This window comes from Odontomachus brunneus, unplaced genomic scaffold (genome assembly GCF_010583005.1).
Source record: "Odontomachus brunneus isolate Ranch 3 - 2012 unplaced genomic scaffold, Obru_v1 Obru_scaffold_276, whole genome shotgun sequence".
In the NCBI taxonomy this organism is placed as follows: Eukaryota; Metazoa; Arthropoda; class Insecta; order Hymenoptera; family Formicidae; genus Odontomachus; species Odontomachus brunneus.
In genome coordinates this window covers 192,986-207,320 of record NW_022639726.1, presented here as the reverse complement: position 1 = coordinate 207,320, position 14,335 = coordinate 192,986, and the positions used below count along the sequence as shown (strand labels likewise).

Genomic DNA, 14,335 nt, shown 5'->3' with positions numbered 1-14,335 from the left:
CTGGTTATTTCATTGGATTTGACCAAACGCATTTGATGTTAAAAAGAATTCATTAGAATCAACCAATCACTATTGGGGATTAACCGGTAACTAAAATTAAACGGATGTTTGTGTAATTTGGCATAAGAGCAGTGAAACAAGGGCTGGAAAACAAAAAGGGTTTTGATTCCCATTCTAATTCCTATAACATCCGCATCATTTTTAGTATATAAGTTAAGAATAACTAGTATAGTAAATTAGATAGTGCGCATGCTTATAATTGTAAGTCGCCTATAAATTACGCAACTTTTTGACAGAAAACACTATACGACTAAAACTCCTGGCACCAATACTATCTTCCCCGAAAATACGAAAAACAGATGAAGACCTTGGAGATTATTGCGTGTTTATTGGCCATTATAGTAAGTGGTAATCATTAAGTGAATTTTTTTACAAGTCTTATGAACTCGATAAAAATATCGTATATGAAAGAAACAACTCCGTTAGTGAAATTGAATTTTATATTACTTGGAAACCAGATGAAAAATTCGATAATAGGAACGGAAACATTCTTGCAAGAGAATTTTTCCTCAATCATTTGCTCTCAGTTACCTCAACCGAGTTTTGTTACATCTATTTTTCTAGACGATGTCTTTAGTCCCAGTAAAAGAAATCTTATTTCTTGTCAACAAACTTTTCGTCTGGTTTCCCCTACTCAATTACAAGAACGACATTTTTTTCCATGCATTTGGTCAAATCATGGATTTAGTTTATAAAAGAAGAGTTTAAGTTTGTATTTGCAATACAACAAAAATTCAATCCGCACTTAAATAATAATACAATGATTTTCTTCTCTCCCTTTATTGTTCCTATTTATGTAATTTACACTGTGAAAGATTGTGCTATTAAAGACGACAATAGAAAAGATTATAACAATTTGTGATGAAATTAGCTACTTCTTGCAAATGAAAAGTCAGAGTTTTAAACGCTGGCTATCGATATTGCACACGATTTTTAAGTGAAGATAAAACAATTTTTATTTGGTACAATTAATTTTTTCAGATGGTTGCTCACACTTACAGTTACTCACGCTCTCTACTATTCCAGGAGAATCTTATTAAATGTAGCAAAAAATTGAACGAAAAAATCATACCTTGTGAGTATTAAAATTCATTGCACCCAAAGAAGTGTCATAAAAAGTTGTAAAATTATGAACAATAAAGTTCAATGCAATTAAATAAATATATTCCGAGTTAGGGAACACGGAGTATTAAAATTTATTCCCAAGCAGCACGCTAACAAACACTTCAGACAAACATCCATAAGAAAATATGATAACAGAGACTCGACCTCTATTTCCGTTGTAATACATATTAAACGCAGAAACTTATTTTTGAAGTCGTCACTGTTCTCGCAAGAAAGCGTAAGAACTTGAGTTAACAAAATGTAATTTATGCAATGAAATTTACACTGAAGAAGACTACAGCGCTCACACGACGGTTGTTCTTAATGGATATTCATATGAGTTCACAAAATTAAAAAATAATTTTGCATAATAAAATAATAGTCTTGTTAGCAATTACTTCATAATTAGACAAATACAGCCAGCATTCTTCTAACTTTGCTTCTTTATTTTGTGAAGCGTATACTTACCGTTCTATATTGTAAACAATCTCTCATGTCTGTTTGATAATCGCTCGATAGTTTCGTATCCCGAGAAAAGAAAGTAAAAACATCCTCACTAATACATCCGACTGATTCGATTAAGAGCTAGTATTTCAAAAGAAACTCTCTAAACTGCGTTATTAATTAATTCTTGCGTTCCAGCGGAATCCAGTCACAAATTGCTCCATTGCGCATTGAAAAACATTGAAGTATGTATATTTATATTTAATGAAAAAAGCGAGATGCTACTTATACTTTGCAGATTGCAATTAAAATAATCGTCCCGTCCATAACTAACAACAATACTACGAGAAAGTTTATCATACGATATAAAATTAATTTAGCTGAAGTATATAACTCAATATCAGCATTAAAACGCACAACATTTACTAATAATTCACTAATATGTATTACGGAAAAAAGATCATCTGTACATTGAAAGTTATCAATTTACTAATAATACAAGGTATACGAAGTAATCGGTCTCATCTATTTCAGGTTTTTGACGAGGATGGCTGGCTCATAAAAGAAAAAATGTATCGAGTGATAATAGATTCCATCCCCAATAAAAGATTAGCACAATCTTCATTGCATTTATTCGCCATATGCTACACATACGGTACTCAATTTTCTCTATACATATGTGTGTGTTACAATGAAATTAAAATACTGTTAAAAAAAAAGTAAAATTCTTTAAAATCTATTCTCTCATTTAAACATTTAAATTACATTTAATGATTTTTCTTCTAGCTGACTCTCTGAGAAATGTATCTACCGCTTATAAGACGATGCATGTCTTTAACTGCAGCAGTCCGATTGTATCTCACTTCATGGTAGACCCGCAATCATAACTTCACTTCATATACTATACAAAAGCACTTTTTATTCTTCAACGGATATTCTGTAAAACTGTTTTTAATATCGTTTTGGTTATTTATCTAACTATATTATCTATGACAAATTAGTGCCATGACCATACAATTCAACATTGTTTCTGTAATAATTGTATAAAATGTAGATCAATAAAATATTGTTGTCTTACATAAATGTACTTTATTCCTAATTTTTATGTTGGGTTTACGCGTTAATTTAGATATTTCATGGAATAATATTCGAGTATGATGGGACTGAAGTTAGTATTATATACAATATTATATATAACATTAATATTATATAATATCGTATAATATTAATATTATATAATATTCCATAAATATTATATTATATATAATTCTCATTTAATATAAATATTATATTAATGCTGGGATGCAAAATTTGTAAGACGACTCGCTTGAGTCACTCGTCTTATTACCTGTATTTTATGTTTGCTGTCTTCATGTAAATCTTAATATATCATAAAACGGCATACAAAAGGCGAAGCGCGATTGATCTGATGTGTGTTTTAATATAATTATTGAAAAAAACTGCTTCAATACTAAATCAATAGCGTTATTCTCGAAAAAGTTTAATCCATTTCAAGAGTTTTATCTAGAATTCTATTTTATGCACCCAAAGGTACCGATTCAATCATAGAATTAATTGACAATAAAAGGTTAAAGGTCATATTTGCAATCCCAAAATAACAAAAATTTTAACCTTACGTATGTAATTTGTATAATTTTTTCTGTAGAAGAATAAACTACTAGAGAAAGATAATAAAGAATATAACAATTTACCATAAAATTTGCTATTTTCACAAACAAGAAATTTATTCAATTTGTAACCATTTGATATCTGATCATAATTTCAAACGAATATTAAGCCAAGTTGATATAATTCTGATGTTTTGGTACATTCTATCCTCTCAGACGGTAGTTTACAAATTACCAGTCGTGGCGACCAAATATAACGAACGCGTTCAAATATTTTACGAGGATTTGTTCAAATGTTTTTTGGAAGCGGGTGAAAAAGTGTGAGTGAATATTAAAATTTAGCGCACATTAAAAGGAATACATCGCTCTTGAGTGTGCGATGCGAATTCGTTTACTGCTATAGGCGAATAAAGTAATGTATAGGCGGGAGATGTAACGAAAGCAGAAGTCTGAATAGCTTAGCGGTTAAAACCAGTATTTTTAAAACAAAAATAATTGTATCAATTGTCACACGAGCACGTACATAAATATGTCTCACATTAGACATCATATTGTGTATTATATTTAGATGAAACTTATGTGTCAAATATATTCTCAAAGAACTCACATACATACGTACGCACACATGGGATTTTACTGTTTCCGGTCTTGTCTTAGTCCCTACACAATCAGCATCATCTTTTAGTATATCATATGAGCTACGAATATCTAGCAGAGTAAATTAAAAAGTGCGCATGCTTATAACTGTGAGTCGCCTATAATTAGGCAACTCTTCGACAGAAGACGCTATACAACTGGAACTCCTGTCACCTAAACGTTCTTCCCTGTGTATACGAAAAAAATGAAGATTTTGGGGATCATTGTGCGTTTACTGGCCATTATAGTAAGTGGTAATCAACAAGTAAAGTTTTTTATAAATTTTATAATCTTGATAAATATATTGTACACGAAAGAAACAACCCCATTAGTGCAATTGAGTTTTTTGTTGTCTGGAAATCAGATGAAAAATTCCGTAGTAGGAACAAAAAGATTCTTGCAAGAAATTTCTGCTCAGCCATTTCTCTCAATTATCTCAACCGAGTTTTAATGCAGCTGAATGTCCAGATAAATGTCTTTAGTCACAGTAATCTTATTTCTCGTCAACGAACTTTCCGTCTAGTTCCCTCTGTTACACGAACAAAATTTTTTTTCCGTGTATTTCAAATCATGAATTTAGTTTATAATAGAAGGTTTTAAGTTTGTGTTTGCAATACAACAAAAATTCAATCTGCACTTTAATAATAATGCAATGCTCTTTCTCTCTTCTTTGACTGCCCATATTCATGTAATTTACACTGTAAAAGATTGTATTACTATAGACCGTAATGGAAAACAGTATAACAATTTGTAATAAAATTCGCTACTCCTTGCAAATGAAAAGTCCGTCACAATTTTAAACGCTGAATATCGATATTGCACACAATTTTTAAGTGAAGATAAAACAATTATTATACGATCAATTCTTTCAGATGGTTGCTCACGCTTACGATTACTTACGCGCTATACAATTCAAAGATAATCTCATTGATTGCAGCATAGAAATGGATATATCAACTTTCATACTTAGTGAGTATTAAAATTTATTGCAACCAAAGAAGTGTCATAAAATGTTCTAAAGTAACATTAAAGTTCAATACAATTAAATAAATATAGTCCGAGATAAGGAACACGGAGTATTTAAATTTATTCCAAAGCAACACGCTAGCAAACACTTGAGACATATATAAAAATACTTGAAACCTCTATAAAAAACGTGATAATAGAAACTCGACTTTTATTTCCGTTGTAATATATATTGAATGCAAGAACTTATTTCTGAAGTCGTCACGTTTCTCGCGAAAAAAGCGTGAGAACTTTAGCTAACAAACAGCAATTTATGCAATGCAATTAACTATTTAATTTGATAATCGTTCTATTAAATTGTACTATTAAATAATTTCCAATTCAGTCAAAAGATTTATAAATAGAAAAAGATTTATATTTGCAAAAAAATTTACACTGAAGTAGACTAGCGCTCACGCGACGGTTGTTCTTAATAGATATTTATATGAGTTCGCAAAATTAAAAAATAATTTTGCATAATAAAATAATAGACTTGTTGGCAATTACTACATAATTAGACACAGCCAGCATTGTTCTAACTTTGCTTCTTTATTTTGTGAAGAGTATATTTTTCGTTCTATATTGTAAAAAATATCTCGTGTCTGTTTGGTAATTGTTCGATAGTTTTGTGTTCTGAGTAAACAAAGTAAGAACATCCTTTCCAATACATTCGATTTATTCGCATGAGAGCTGGTATTTGAAAAGAAAATTACTAAATTATTAATTAATTCTTGCGTTCCAGCGAATATCAAGGGCGAAATGTTCTTTTGCGCATTGAAGAAGGACGGCCGAGTACGTATATTTGTATTTAATGTAGAAAATGAAATGCTACTTATACTTTGCAGATTGCAATTAAAATAATCGTCCCATCAATAAATAACAACAATACTGCGAAAAAGTTTATCATAATATGTATAACTAATTTAGCTAAAGTATATAACACACTATCAGCACTAAATCGCACAACATTTACTAATAATTCATTAATATATGCTACGGAAAAAATATCATCAATATTGAAAGTTATCATTTTAATAGTAAAATGAGGTATACGAAGTAATCGGTCTCATCCGTTTCAGATTTTTGAGAGGTTTACTGACAACATCATAGGAGACGAAATGCATAATTTTTTAATCGATACCATCGAAGATAAAGACGTAGCAACTGCTTCATGGAATTTATTCCGCATTTGCTACGATTATGGTACTCAATTTTATCTATGCATGCGTATGTGTGTATGTGTGTTATAATACAATTAAAATATTACTAAAAGAAAAATAATATTCTTCAAAATGAATTCTTTCATTTCAAACATTCAATTTACATTTATTAATTTTTTTCCTAGCTGACGAATGGAACAAATACCCTAAAGAGAAGTGGAACTATGTTTTTAACTGCAGCGCACCGATTATACCTAGGTTAATGCTGGAAAAATTTGGTTAATGCTTTAATACTTTCGTTTGTACATTATACAAAATATCTCTTCATTCTTCATCGGATATTCTGCAAAACTTTTTCTAATACTGTTTCAACTATTTATCTAACTGTATTATCTATAACAAATTAGTGCCATGACCATACAATTCAACAGTGTTTCTGTAATAATTGTATAAAATGTGGTTCAATAAAATATTGTTGTTCTACATAAATGTACTTTATTCCTAATTTATATGTTGGGTTTACGCGTTAATTCAGATATTTCACGGGATAATACTCGAGTATGATGGGACTGAAGTTAGCATTATATACAATATTATATATAACATTAATATTATATAATATCATATAATATTAATATTATATAATATTCCATAAATATTATATTATATATAATTCTCATTTAATATAAATATTAAATTAATGCTGGGGTGCAAAATTTGTAAGACGACTCGCTTGAGTCACTCGTCTTATTATCTGCATTTTATGTTTCCTGTCTTCATGTTAATCTTAATATATCATAAAACGGCATACAAAAGGCGAAGCGCGATTGATCTGATGTGTGTTTTAATATAATTATTGAGAAAAACTGCTTCAATACTAAATCAATACCGTTATTCTCGAAAAAGTTTAATCCATTTCAAGAGTTTTATCTAGAATTCTATTTTATGCACACAAAAGTACCGATTCAATCATAGAATTAATTCACAATAAAAGGTTAAAGGTCATATTTGCAATCCCAAAATAACAAAAATTTTAACCGTGCGTGTGTAATTTATATAATTTTTTCTGTAGAAGAATAAACTACTAGAGAAAGATAATAAAGAATATAACAATTTACCTTAAAATTTGCTATTTTTACAAACAAGAAATTTATTCAACTTGTAACCATTTGATATCGGATCATAATTTCAAACGAATATTAAGCCAAGTTGACATAATTCTGATGTTTTGGTACATTATATCCTCTCAGACGGTAGTTTACAAATTACCAGTCGTGGCGACCAAATATAACGAACGCGTTCAAATATTTTACGAGGATTTGTTCAAATGTTTTCTGGAAGCGGGTAAAGAAATGTGAGTGAATATTAAAATTTAGCGCACATCAAAAGGAATATATCGCTCTTGAGTGTACGATGCGAATTCATTTACTGCTATAGGCGAATAAAGTAATGTATAGGCGGGAGATGTAACGAAAGCAGAAGTCTGAATAGCTTAGCGGTTAAAACCAGTATTTTTAAAACAAAAATAATTGTATCAATTGTCACACGAGCACGTACATAAATATGTCTCACATTAGACATCATATTGTGTATTATATTTAGATGAAACTTATGTGTCAAATATATTCTCAAAGAACTCACATACATACGTATGCACACATGGGATTTTACTGTTTCCGGTCTTGGCTTAGTCTCTACACAATCAGCATCACCTTTTAGTATATCATATGAGCTACGAATATCTAGCAGAGTAAATTAAAAAGTGCGCATGCTTATAACTGTGAGTCGCCTATAATTAGGCAACTCTTCGACAGAAGACGCTATACAACTGGAACTCCTGTCACCTAAACGTTCTTCCCTGTGTATACGAAAAAAATGAAGATTTTGGGGATCATTGTGCGTTTACTGGCCATTATAGTAAGTGGTAATCAACAAGTAAAGTTTTTTATAAATTTTATAATCTTGATAAATATATTGTACACAAAAGAAACAACCCCATTAGTGCAATTGAGTTTTTTGTTGTCTGGAAATCAGATGAAAAATTCCGTAGTAGGAACAAAAAGATTCTTGCAAGAAATTTCTGCTCAGCCATTTCTCTCAATTATCTCAACCGAGTTTTAATGCAGCTGAATGTCCAGATAAATGTCTTTAGTCACAGTAATCTTATTTCTCGTCAACGAACTTTCCGTCTAGTTCCCTCTGTTACACGAACAAAATTTTTTTTCCGTGTATTTCAAATCATGAATTTAGTTTATAATAGAAGGTTTTAAGTTTGTGTTTGCAATACAACAAAAATTCAATCTGCACTTTAATAATAATGCAATGCTCCTTCTCTCTTCTTTGACTGCCCATATTTATGTAATTTACACTGTAAAAGATTGTATTACTATAGACGGTAATGGAAAACAGTATAACAATTTGTAATAAAATTCGCTACTCCTTGCAAATGAAAAGTCCGTCACAATTTTAAACGCTGAATATCGATATTGCACACAATTTTTAAATAAAGATAAAACAATTATTATACGATCAATTCTTTCAGATGGTTGCTCACGCTTACGATTACTTACGCGCTATACAATTCAAAGATAATCTCATTGATTGCAGCATAGAAATGGATATATCAACTTTCATACTTAGTGAGTATTAAAATTTATTGCAACCAAAGAAGTGTCATAAAATGTTCTAAAGTAACATTAAAGTTCAATACAATTAAATAAATATAGTCCGAGATAAGGAACACGGAGTATTTAAATTTATTCTAAAGCAACACGCTAGCAAACACTTGAGACATATATAAAAATACTTGAAACCTCTATAAAAAACGTGATAATAGAAACTCGACTTTTATTTCCGTTGTAATATATATTGAATGCAAGAACTTATTTCTGAAGTCGTCACGTTTCTCGCGAAAAAAGCGTGAGTACTTCAGCTAAGAAACAGCAATTTATGCAATGCAATTAACTATTTAATTTGTTAATCGTTCTATTAAATTGTACTATTAAATAATTTCCAATTCAGTCAAAAGATTTATAAATAGAAAAAGATTTATATTTGCAAAAAAATTTACACTGAAGGAGACTAGCGCTCACGCGATGGTTGTTCTTAATAGATATTTATATGAGTTCGCAAAATTAAAAAATAATTTTGCATAATAAAATAATAGACTTGTTGGCAATTCCTTCATAATTAGACACAGCCAGCATTGTTCTAACTTTGCTTCTTTATTTTGTGAAGAGTATATTTATCGTTCTATATTGTAAACAATATCTCGTGTCTGTTTGGTAATTGTTCGATAGTTTCGTATTCTGAGTAAACAAAGTAAGGACATCCTTTCCAATACATTCGATTTATTCGCATGAGAGCTGGTATTTGAAAAGAAAATTTCTAAATTATTAATTAATTCTTGCGTTCCAGCGAATATCAAGGGCGAAATGTTCTTTTGCGCATTGAAGAAAGACGGCCGAGTACGTATATTTGATTTAATGTAGAAAATGAAATGCTACTTATACTTTGCACATTGCAATTAAAATAATCGTCCCATCAATAAATAACAACAATACTGCGAAAAAGTTTATCATAATATGTATAACTAATTTAGCTAAAGTATATAACACACTATCAGCACTAAATCGCACAACATTTACTAATAATTCATTAATATATGCTACGGAAAAAATATCATCAATATTGAAAGTTATCATTTTAATAGTAAAATGAGGTATACGAAGTAATCGGTCTCATCCGTTTCAGATTTTTGAGAGGTTTCTGACAAGATCATAAGAGACGAAATGCATAATTTTTTAATGGATACCATCGAAGATAAAGCCGTAGCAATTGATTCATGGAATTTATTCTGCATTTGCTACGATAATGGTACTCGATTTTTTCTATGCATGCGTATGTGTGTGTGTGTGTTATAATAAAATTAAAATACTACTAAAAGAGAAATAATATTCTTCAAAATGAATTCTTTCATTTCAAACATTCAATTTACATTTATTAATTTTTTTCCTAGCTGACGTATGGAACAAATACTCTAAAGATAAGTGGAACTATGTTTTTAACTGCAGCGCACCGATTATACCTAGGTTAAAGCTGGAAAAATTTGGTTAATGCTTTAATACTTTCGTTTGTACATTATACAAAATCTCTCTTCATTCTTCATCGGATATTCTGTAAAACTTTTTTTAATACTGTTTCAACTATTTATCTAACTGTATTATCTATAACAAATTAGTGCCATGACCATACAATTCAACAGTGTTTCTGTAATAATTGTATAAAATGTGGTTCAATAAAATATTGTTGTTCTACATAAATGTACTTTATTCCTAATTTTTATATTGGGTTTACGCGTTAATTCAGATATTTCACGGGATAATACTCGAGTATGATGGGACTGAAGTTAGTATTATATACAATATTATATATAACATTAATATTATATAGTATCATATAATATTAATATTATATAATATTCCATAAATATTATATTATATATAATTCTCATTTAATATAAATATTAAATTAATACTGGGGTGCAAAATTTGTAAGACGACTCGCTTGAGTCACTCGTCTTATTACCTGCATTTTATGTTTGCTGTCTTCATGTTAATCTTAATATATCATAAAACGGCATACAAAAGGCGAAGCGCGATTGATCTGATGTGTGTTTTAATATAATTATTGAGAAAAACTGCTTCAATACTAAATCAATACCGTTATTCTCGAAAAAGTTTAATCCATTTCAAGAGTTTTATCTAGAATTCTATTTTATGCACACAAAAGTACCGATTCAATCATAGAATTAATTCACAATAAAAGGTTAAAGGTCATGTTTGCAATCCCAAAATAACAAAAATTTTAACCGTGCGTATGTAATATATATAATTTTTTCTGTAGAAGAATATACTACTAGAGAAAGATAATAAAGAATATAACAATTTACCATAAAATTTGCTATTTTTACAAACAAGAAATTTATTCAATTTGCAACCATTTGATATCTGATCATAATTTCAAACGAATATTAAGCCAAGTTGACATAATTCTGATGTTTTGGTACATTCTATCCTCTCAGACGGTAGTTTACAAATTACCAGTCGTGGCGACCGAATATAACGAACGCATTCAAATATTTTACGAGGATTTGATCAAATGTTTTCTGGAAGCGGGTGAAGAAATGTGAGTGAATATTATAAAATTTAGCGCACATCAAAAGGAATACATCGCTCTTGAGTGTGCGATGCGAATTCGTTTACTGCTATAGGCGAATAAAGTAATGTATAGGCTGGAGATGTAACGAAAGCAGAAGTCTGAATAGCTTAACGGTTAAAACCAGTATTAATAAAACAAAAATAATTGTATCAATTGTCACACGAACACGTACATAAATATGTCTCACATTAGACATCATATTGTGTATTATATTTAGATGAAACTTATGTGTCAAATATATTCTCAAAGAACTCACATACATACGTATGCACACATGGGATTTTACTGTTTCCGGTCTTATCTTAGTCCCTACACAATCAGCATCATCTTTTAGTATATCATATGAGCTACGAATATCTAGCAGAGTAAACTAAAAAGTGCGCATGCTTATAACTGTGAGACGCCTATAATTAGGCAACTCTCAGACAGAAGACGCTGTACAACTGGAACTCCTATCACCTATACGTTCTTCCCTGTGTATACGAAAAAAATGAAGATTTTGGGGATCATTGTGCGTTTACTGGCCATTATAGTAAGTGGTAATCAACAAGTAAAGTTTTTTATAAATTTTATAATCTTGATAAATATATTGTACACGAAAGAAACAACCCCGTTAGTGCAATTGAGTTTTTTGTTGTCTGGAAATCAGATGAAAAATTCCGTAGTAGGAACAAAAAGATTCTTGCAAGAGATTTCTGCTCAGCCATTTCTCTCAATTATCTCAACCGAGTTTTAATTGAGCTGAATGTCTAGATAAATGTCTTTAGTCACAGTAATCTTATTTCTCGTCAACGAACTTTTCGTCTGGTTCCCTCTGTTACACGAACAAAATTTTTTTTCCGTGTATTTCAAATCATGAATTTAGTTTATAATAGAAGGTTTTAAGTTTGTGTTTGCAATACAACAAAAATTCAATCTGCACTTTAATAATAATGCAATGCTCTTTCTCTCTTCTTTGACTGCCCATATTTATGTAATTTACACTGTAAAAGATTGTATTACTATAGACGGCAATGGAAAACAGTATAGCAATTTGTAATAAAATTCGCTACTCCTTGCAAATGAAAAGTCCGTCACAATTTTAAACGCTGAATATCGATATTGCACACAATTTTTAAATAAAGATAAAACAATTATTATACGATCAATTCTTTCAGATGGTTGCTCACGCTTACAATTACTTACGCACTATAAAATTCAAAGATAATCTCATTGATTGCAACCTAGAAATGGGTGAAACAAATTTCATGCTTAGTGAGTATTAAAATTTATTGCAATCAAAGAAGTGTCATAAAATGTTCTAAAGTAACATTAAAATTCAATACAATTAAATAAATATAGTCCAAGATAAGGAACATGGAGTATTTAAATTTATTCCAAAGCAACACGCTAGCAAACACTTGAGGCATATATAAAAATACTTGAAACCTCTATAAAAAACGTGATAATAGAACTCGACCTTTATTTCCGTTGTAATGTATATTGAATGCAAGAACTTATTTCTGAAGTCGTCACGTTTCTCGCGAAAAAAGCGTGAGAACTTCAGCTAACAAACAGCAATTTATGCAATGCAATTAACTATTTAATTTGTTAATCGTTTTATTAAATTGTACTATTAAATAATTTCCAATTCAGTCAAAAGATTTATTAATAGAAAAAGATTTATATTTGCAAAAAAATTTACACTGAAGAAAACTACAGCGCTCACGCAACGGTTGTTCTTAATAGATATTTATATGAGTTCGCAAAATTAAAAAATAATTTTGCATAATAAAATAATAGTCTTGTTGGCAATTACTTCATAATTAGACACAGCCAGCATTGTTCTAACTTTGCTTCTTTATTTTGTGAAGCGTATATTTATCGTTCTATATTGTAAACAATATCTCGTGTCTGTTTGGTAATTGTTCGATAGTTTCGTGTTCTGAGTAAACAAAGTAAGGACATCCTTTCCAATACATCCGATTATTTCGCGTGAGAGCTGGTATTTGAAAAGAAAATCACTAAATTATTAATTAATTCTTGCGTTCCAGCGAATATCAAGGGAGAAGTGTTCTTTTGCGCATTGAAGAGGGATGGCCAAGTACGTATATTTGTATTTAATGTATAAAGTGAGATTGGACTTATACTTTGCAGATTGCAATTAAAATAATCGTCCCGTCAATAAATAACAACAATACTGCGAGAAAGTTTATCATACTATGTATAACTAATTTAGCTGAAGTATATAATACACTATCAGCACTAAATCGCACAACATTTACTAATAATTCATTAATATATGCTACGGAAAAAATATTATCAATATTGAAATTTATCATTTTAATAGTAAAATGAGGTATACGAAGTAATCGGTTTCATCCGTTTCAGATTTTTGAGAGGTCTGCTGACAAGATCATAAAAGACGAAATGTATAATTTTTTAATGGATACCATCGAAAATGAAAACGTAGCAACTATTTCATGGAGATTATTCCGCATTTGCTACGATAATGGTACTCGATTTTTTCTATTCATGCGTATGTGTGTGTGTGTGTTATAATAAAATTAAAATACTAGTAAAAGAGAAATAATATTCTTCAAAATGAATTCTTTAATTTCAAACATTCAATTTACATTTATTGATTTTTTTCCTAGCTGACGAATGGAACAAATACCCTAAAGATAAGTGGAACTATATTTTTAACTGCAGCGCACCGATTATACCTAGGTTAATGCTGGAAAGATTTGGTTAATGCTTTAATACTTTCGTTTATACATTATACAAAATCTCTCTTCATTCTTCATCGGATATTCTGTAAAACTTTTTCTAATACTGTTTCAACTATTTATCTAACTGTATCATCTATAACAAATTAGTGCCATGATCATACAATTCAACAGTGTTTCTGTAATAATTGTATAAAATGTGGCTCATTAAAATATGGTTGTTCTACAAAATTGTATTTTATTCCTAGTGCGCCTTTTATGTTAGGTTTGTGCGTTAATTTAGTTTTTTAACGGGATAATACACGAGTAATAGGATTGAAGATAATATATATAATTCTCATTCAATTTAAGTATTATATTAATGCTGGAG

At 29.8% G+C, this 14,335-nt stretch overlaps 3 protein-coding genes across 5 annotated transcripts; all 3 read left to right on the top strand.

The window, feature by feature from the left end:
- Window positions 1-296: 296 nt before the first annotated feature.
- LOC116853077 lies at window positions 297-2,663 on the top strand. Its single transcript, XM_032833945.1, has 5 exons — window positions 297-401; window positions 1,042-1,135; window positions 1,807-1,853; window positions 2,143-2,263; window positions 2,395-2,663. Exons 1-5 carry the CDS (start codon window positions 360-362, stop codon window positions 2,493-2,495), a joined length of 405 nt encoding a protein of 134 aa, XP_032689836.1. The 5' UTR covers window positions 297-359; the 3' UTR covers window positions 2,496-2,663.
- A 1,288-nt stretch (window positions 2,664-3,951) lies between these two features.
- Window positions 3,952-6,526, top strand: LOC116853074. The gene is made up of 5 exons (XM_032833938.1): window positions 3,952-4,119; window positions 4,745-4,841; window positions 5,620-5,669; window positions 5,957-6,080; window positions 6,223-6,526. Exons 1-5 carry the CDS (start codon window positions 4,078-4,080, stop codon window positions 6,318-6,320), a joined length of 411 nt encoding a protein of 136 aa, XP_032689829.1. The 5' UTR covers window positions 3,952-4,077; the 3' UTR covers window positions 6,321-6,526.
- Window positions 6,527-7,772: 1,246 nt separating this feature from the next.
- On the top strand, window positions 7,773-14,197 carry LOC116853076. 3 transcript variants are annotated; one of them, XM_032833943.1, is made up of 5 exons: window positions 7,773-7,954; window positions 8,580-8,676; window positions 13,291-13,340; window positions 13,628-13,751; window positions 13,894-14,197. In XM_032833943.1, the coding sequence occupies exons 1-5, from the start codon at window positions 7,913-7,915 to the stop codon at window positions 13,989-13,991; spliced, it is 411 nt and encodes a 136-aa protein (XP_032689834.1). In that variant the 5' UTR covers window positions 7,773-7,912; the 3' UTR covers window positions 13,992-14,197. The 3 variants fall into 3 exon arrangements, with proteins under 3 accessions (XP_032689834.1, XP_032689833.1, XP_032689835.1); XM_032833942.1 differs by lacking the exon at window positions 13,291-13,340 and adding an exon at window positions 9,455-9,504 and having other exon boundaries at window positions 7,779-7,954; XM_032833944.1 differs by lacking the exons at window positions 7,773-7,954; window positions 8,580-8,676 and adding exons at window positions 11,625-11,789; window positions 12,415-12,511.
- The last annotated feature ends 138 nt before the right edge of the window (window positions 14,198-14,335 follow it).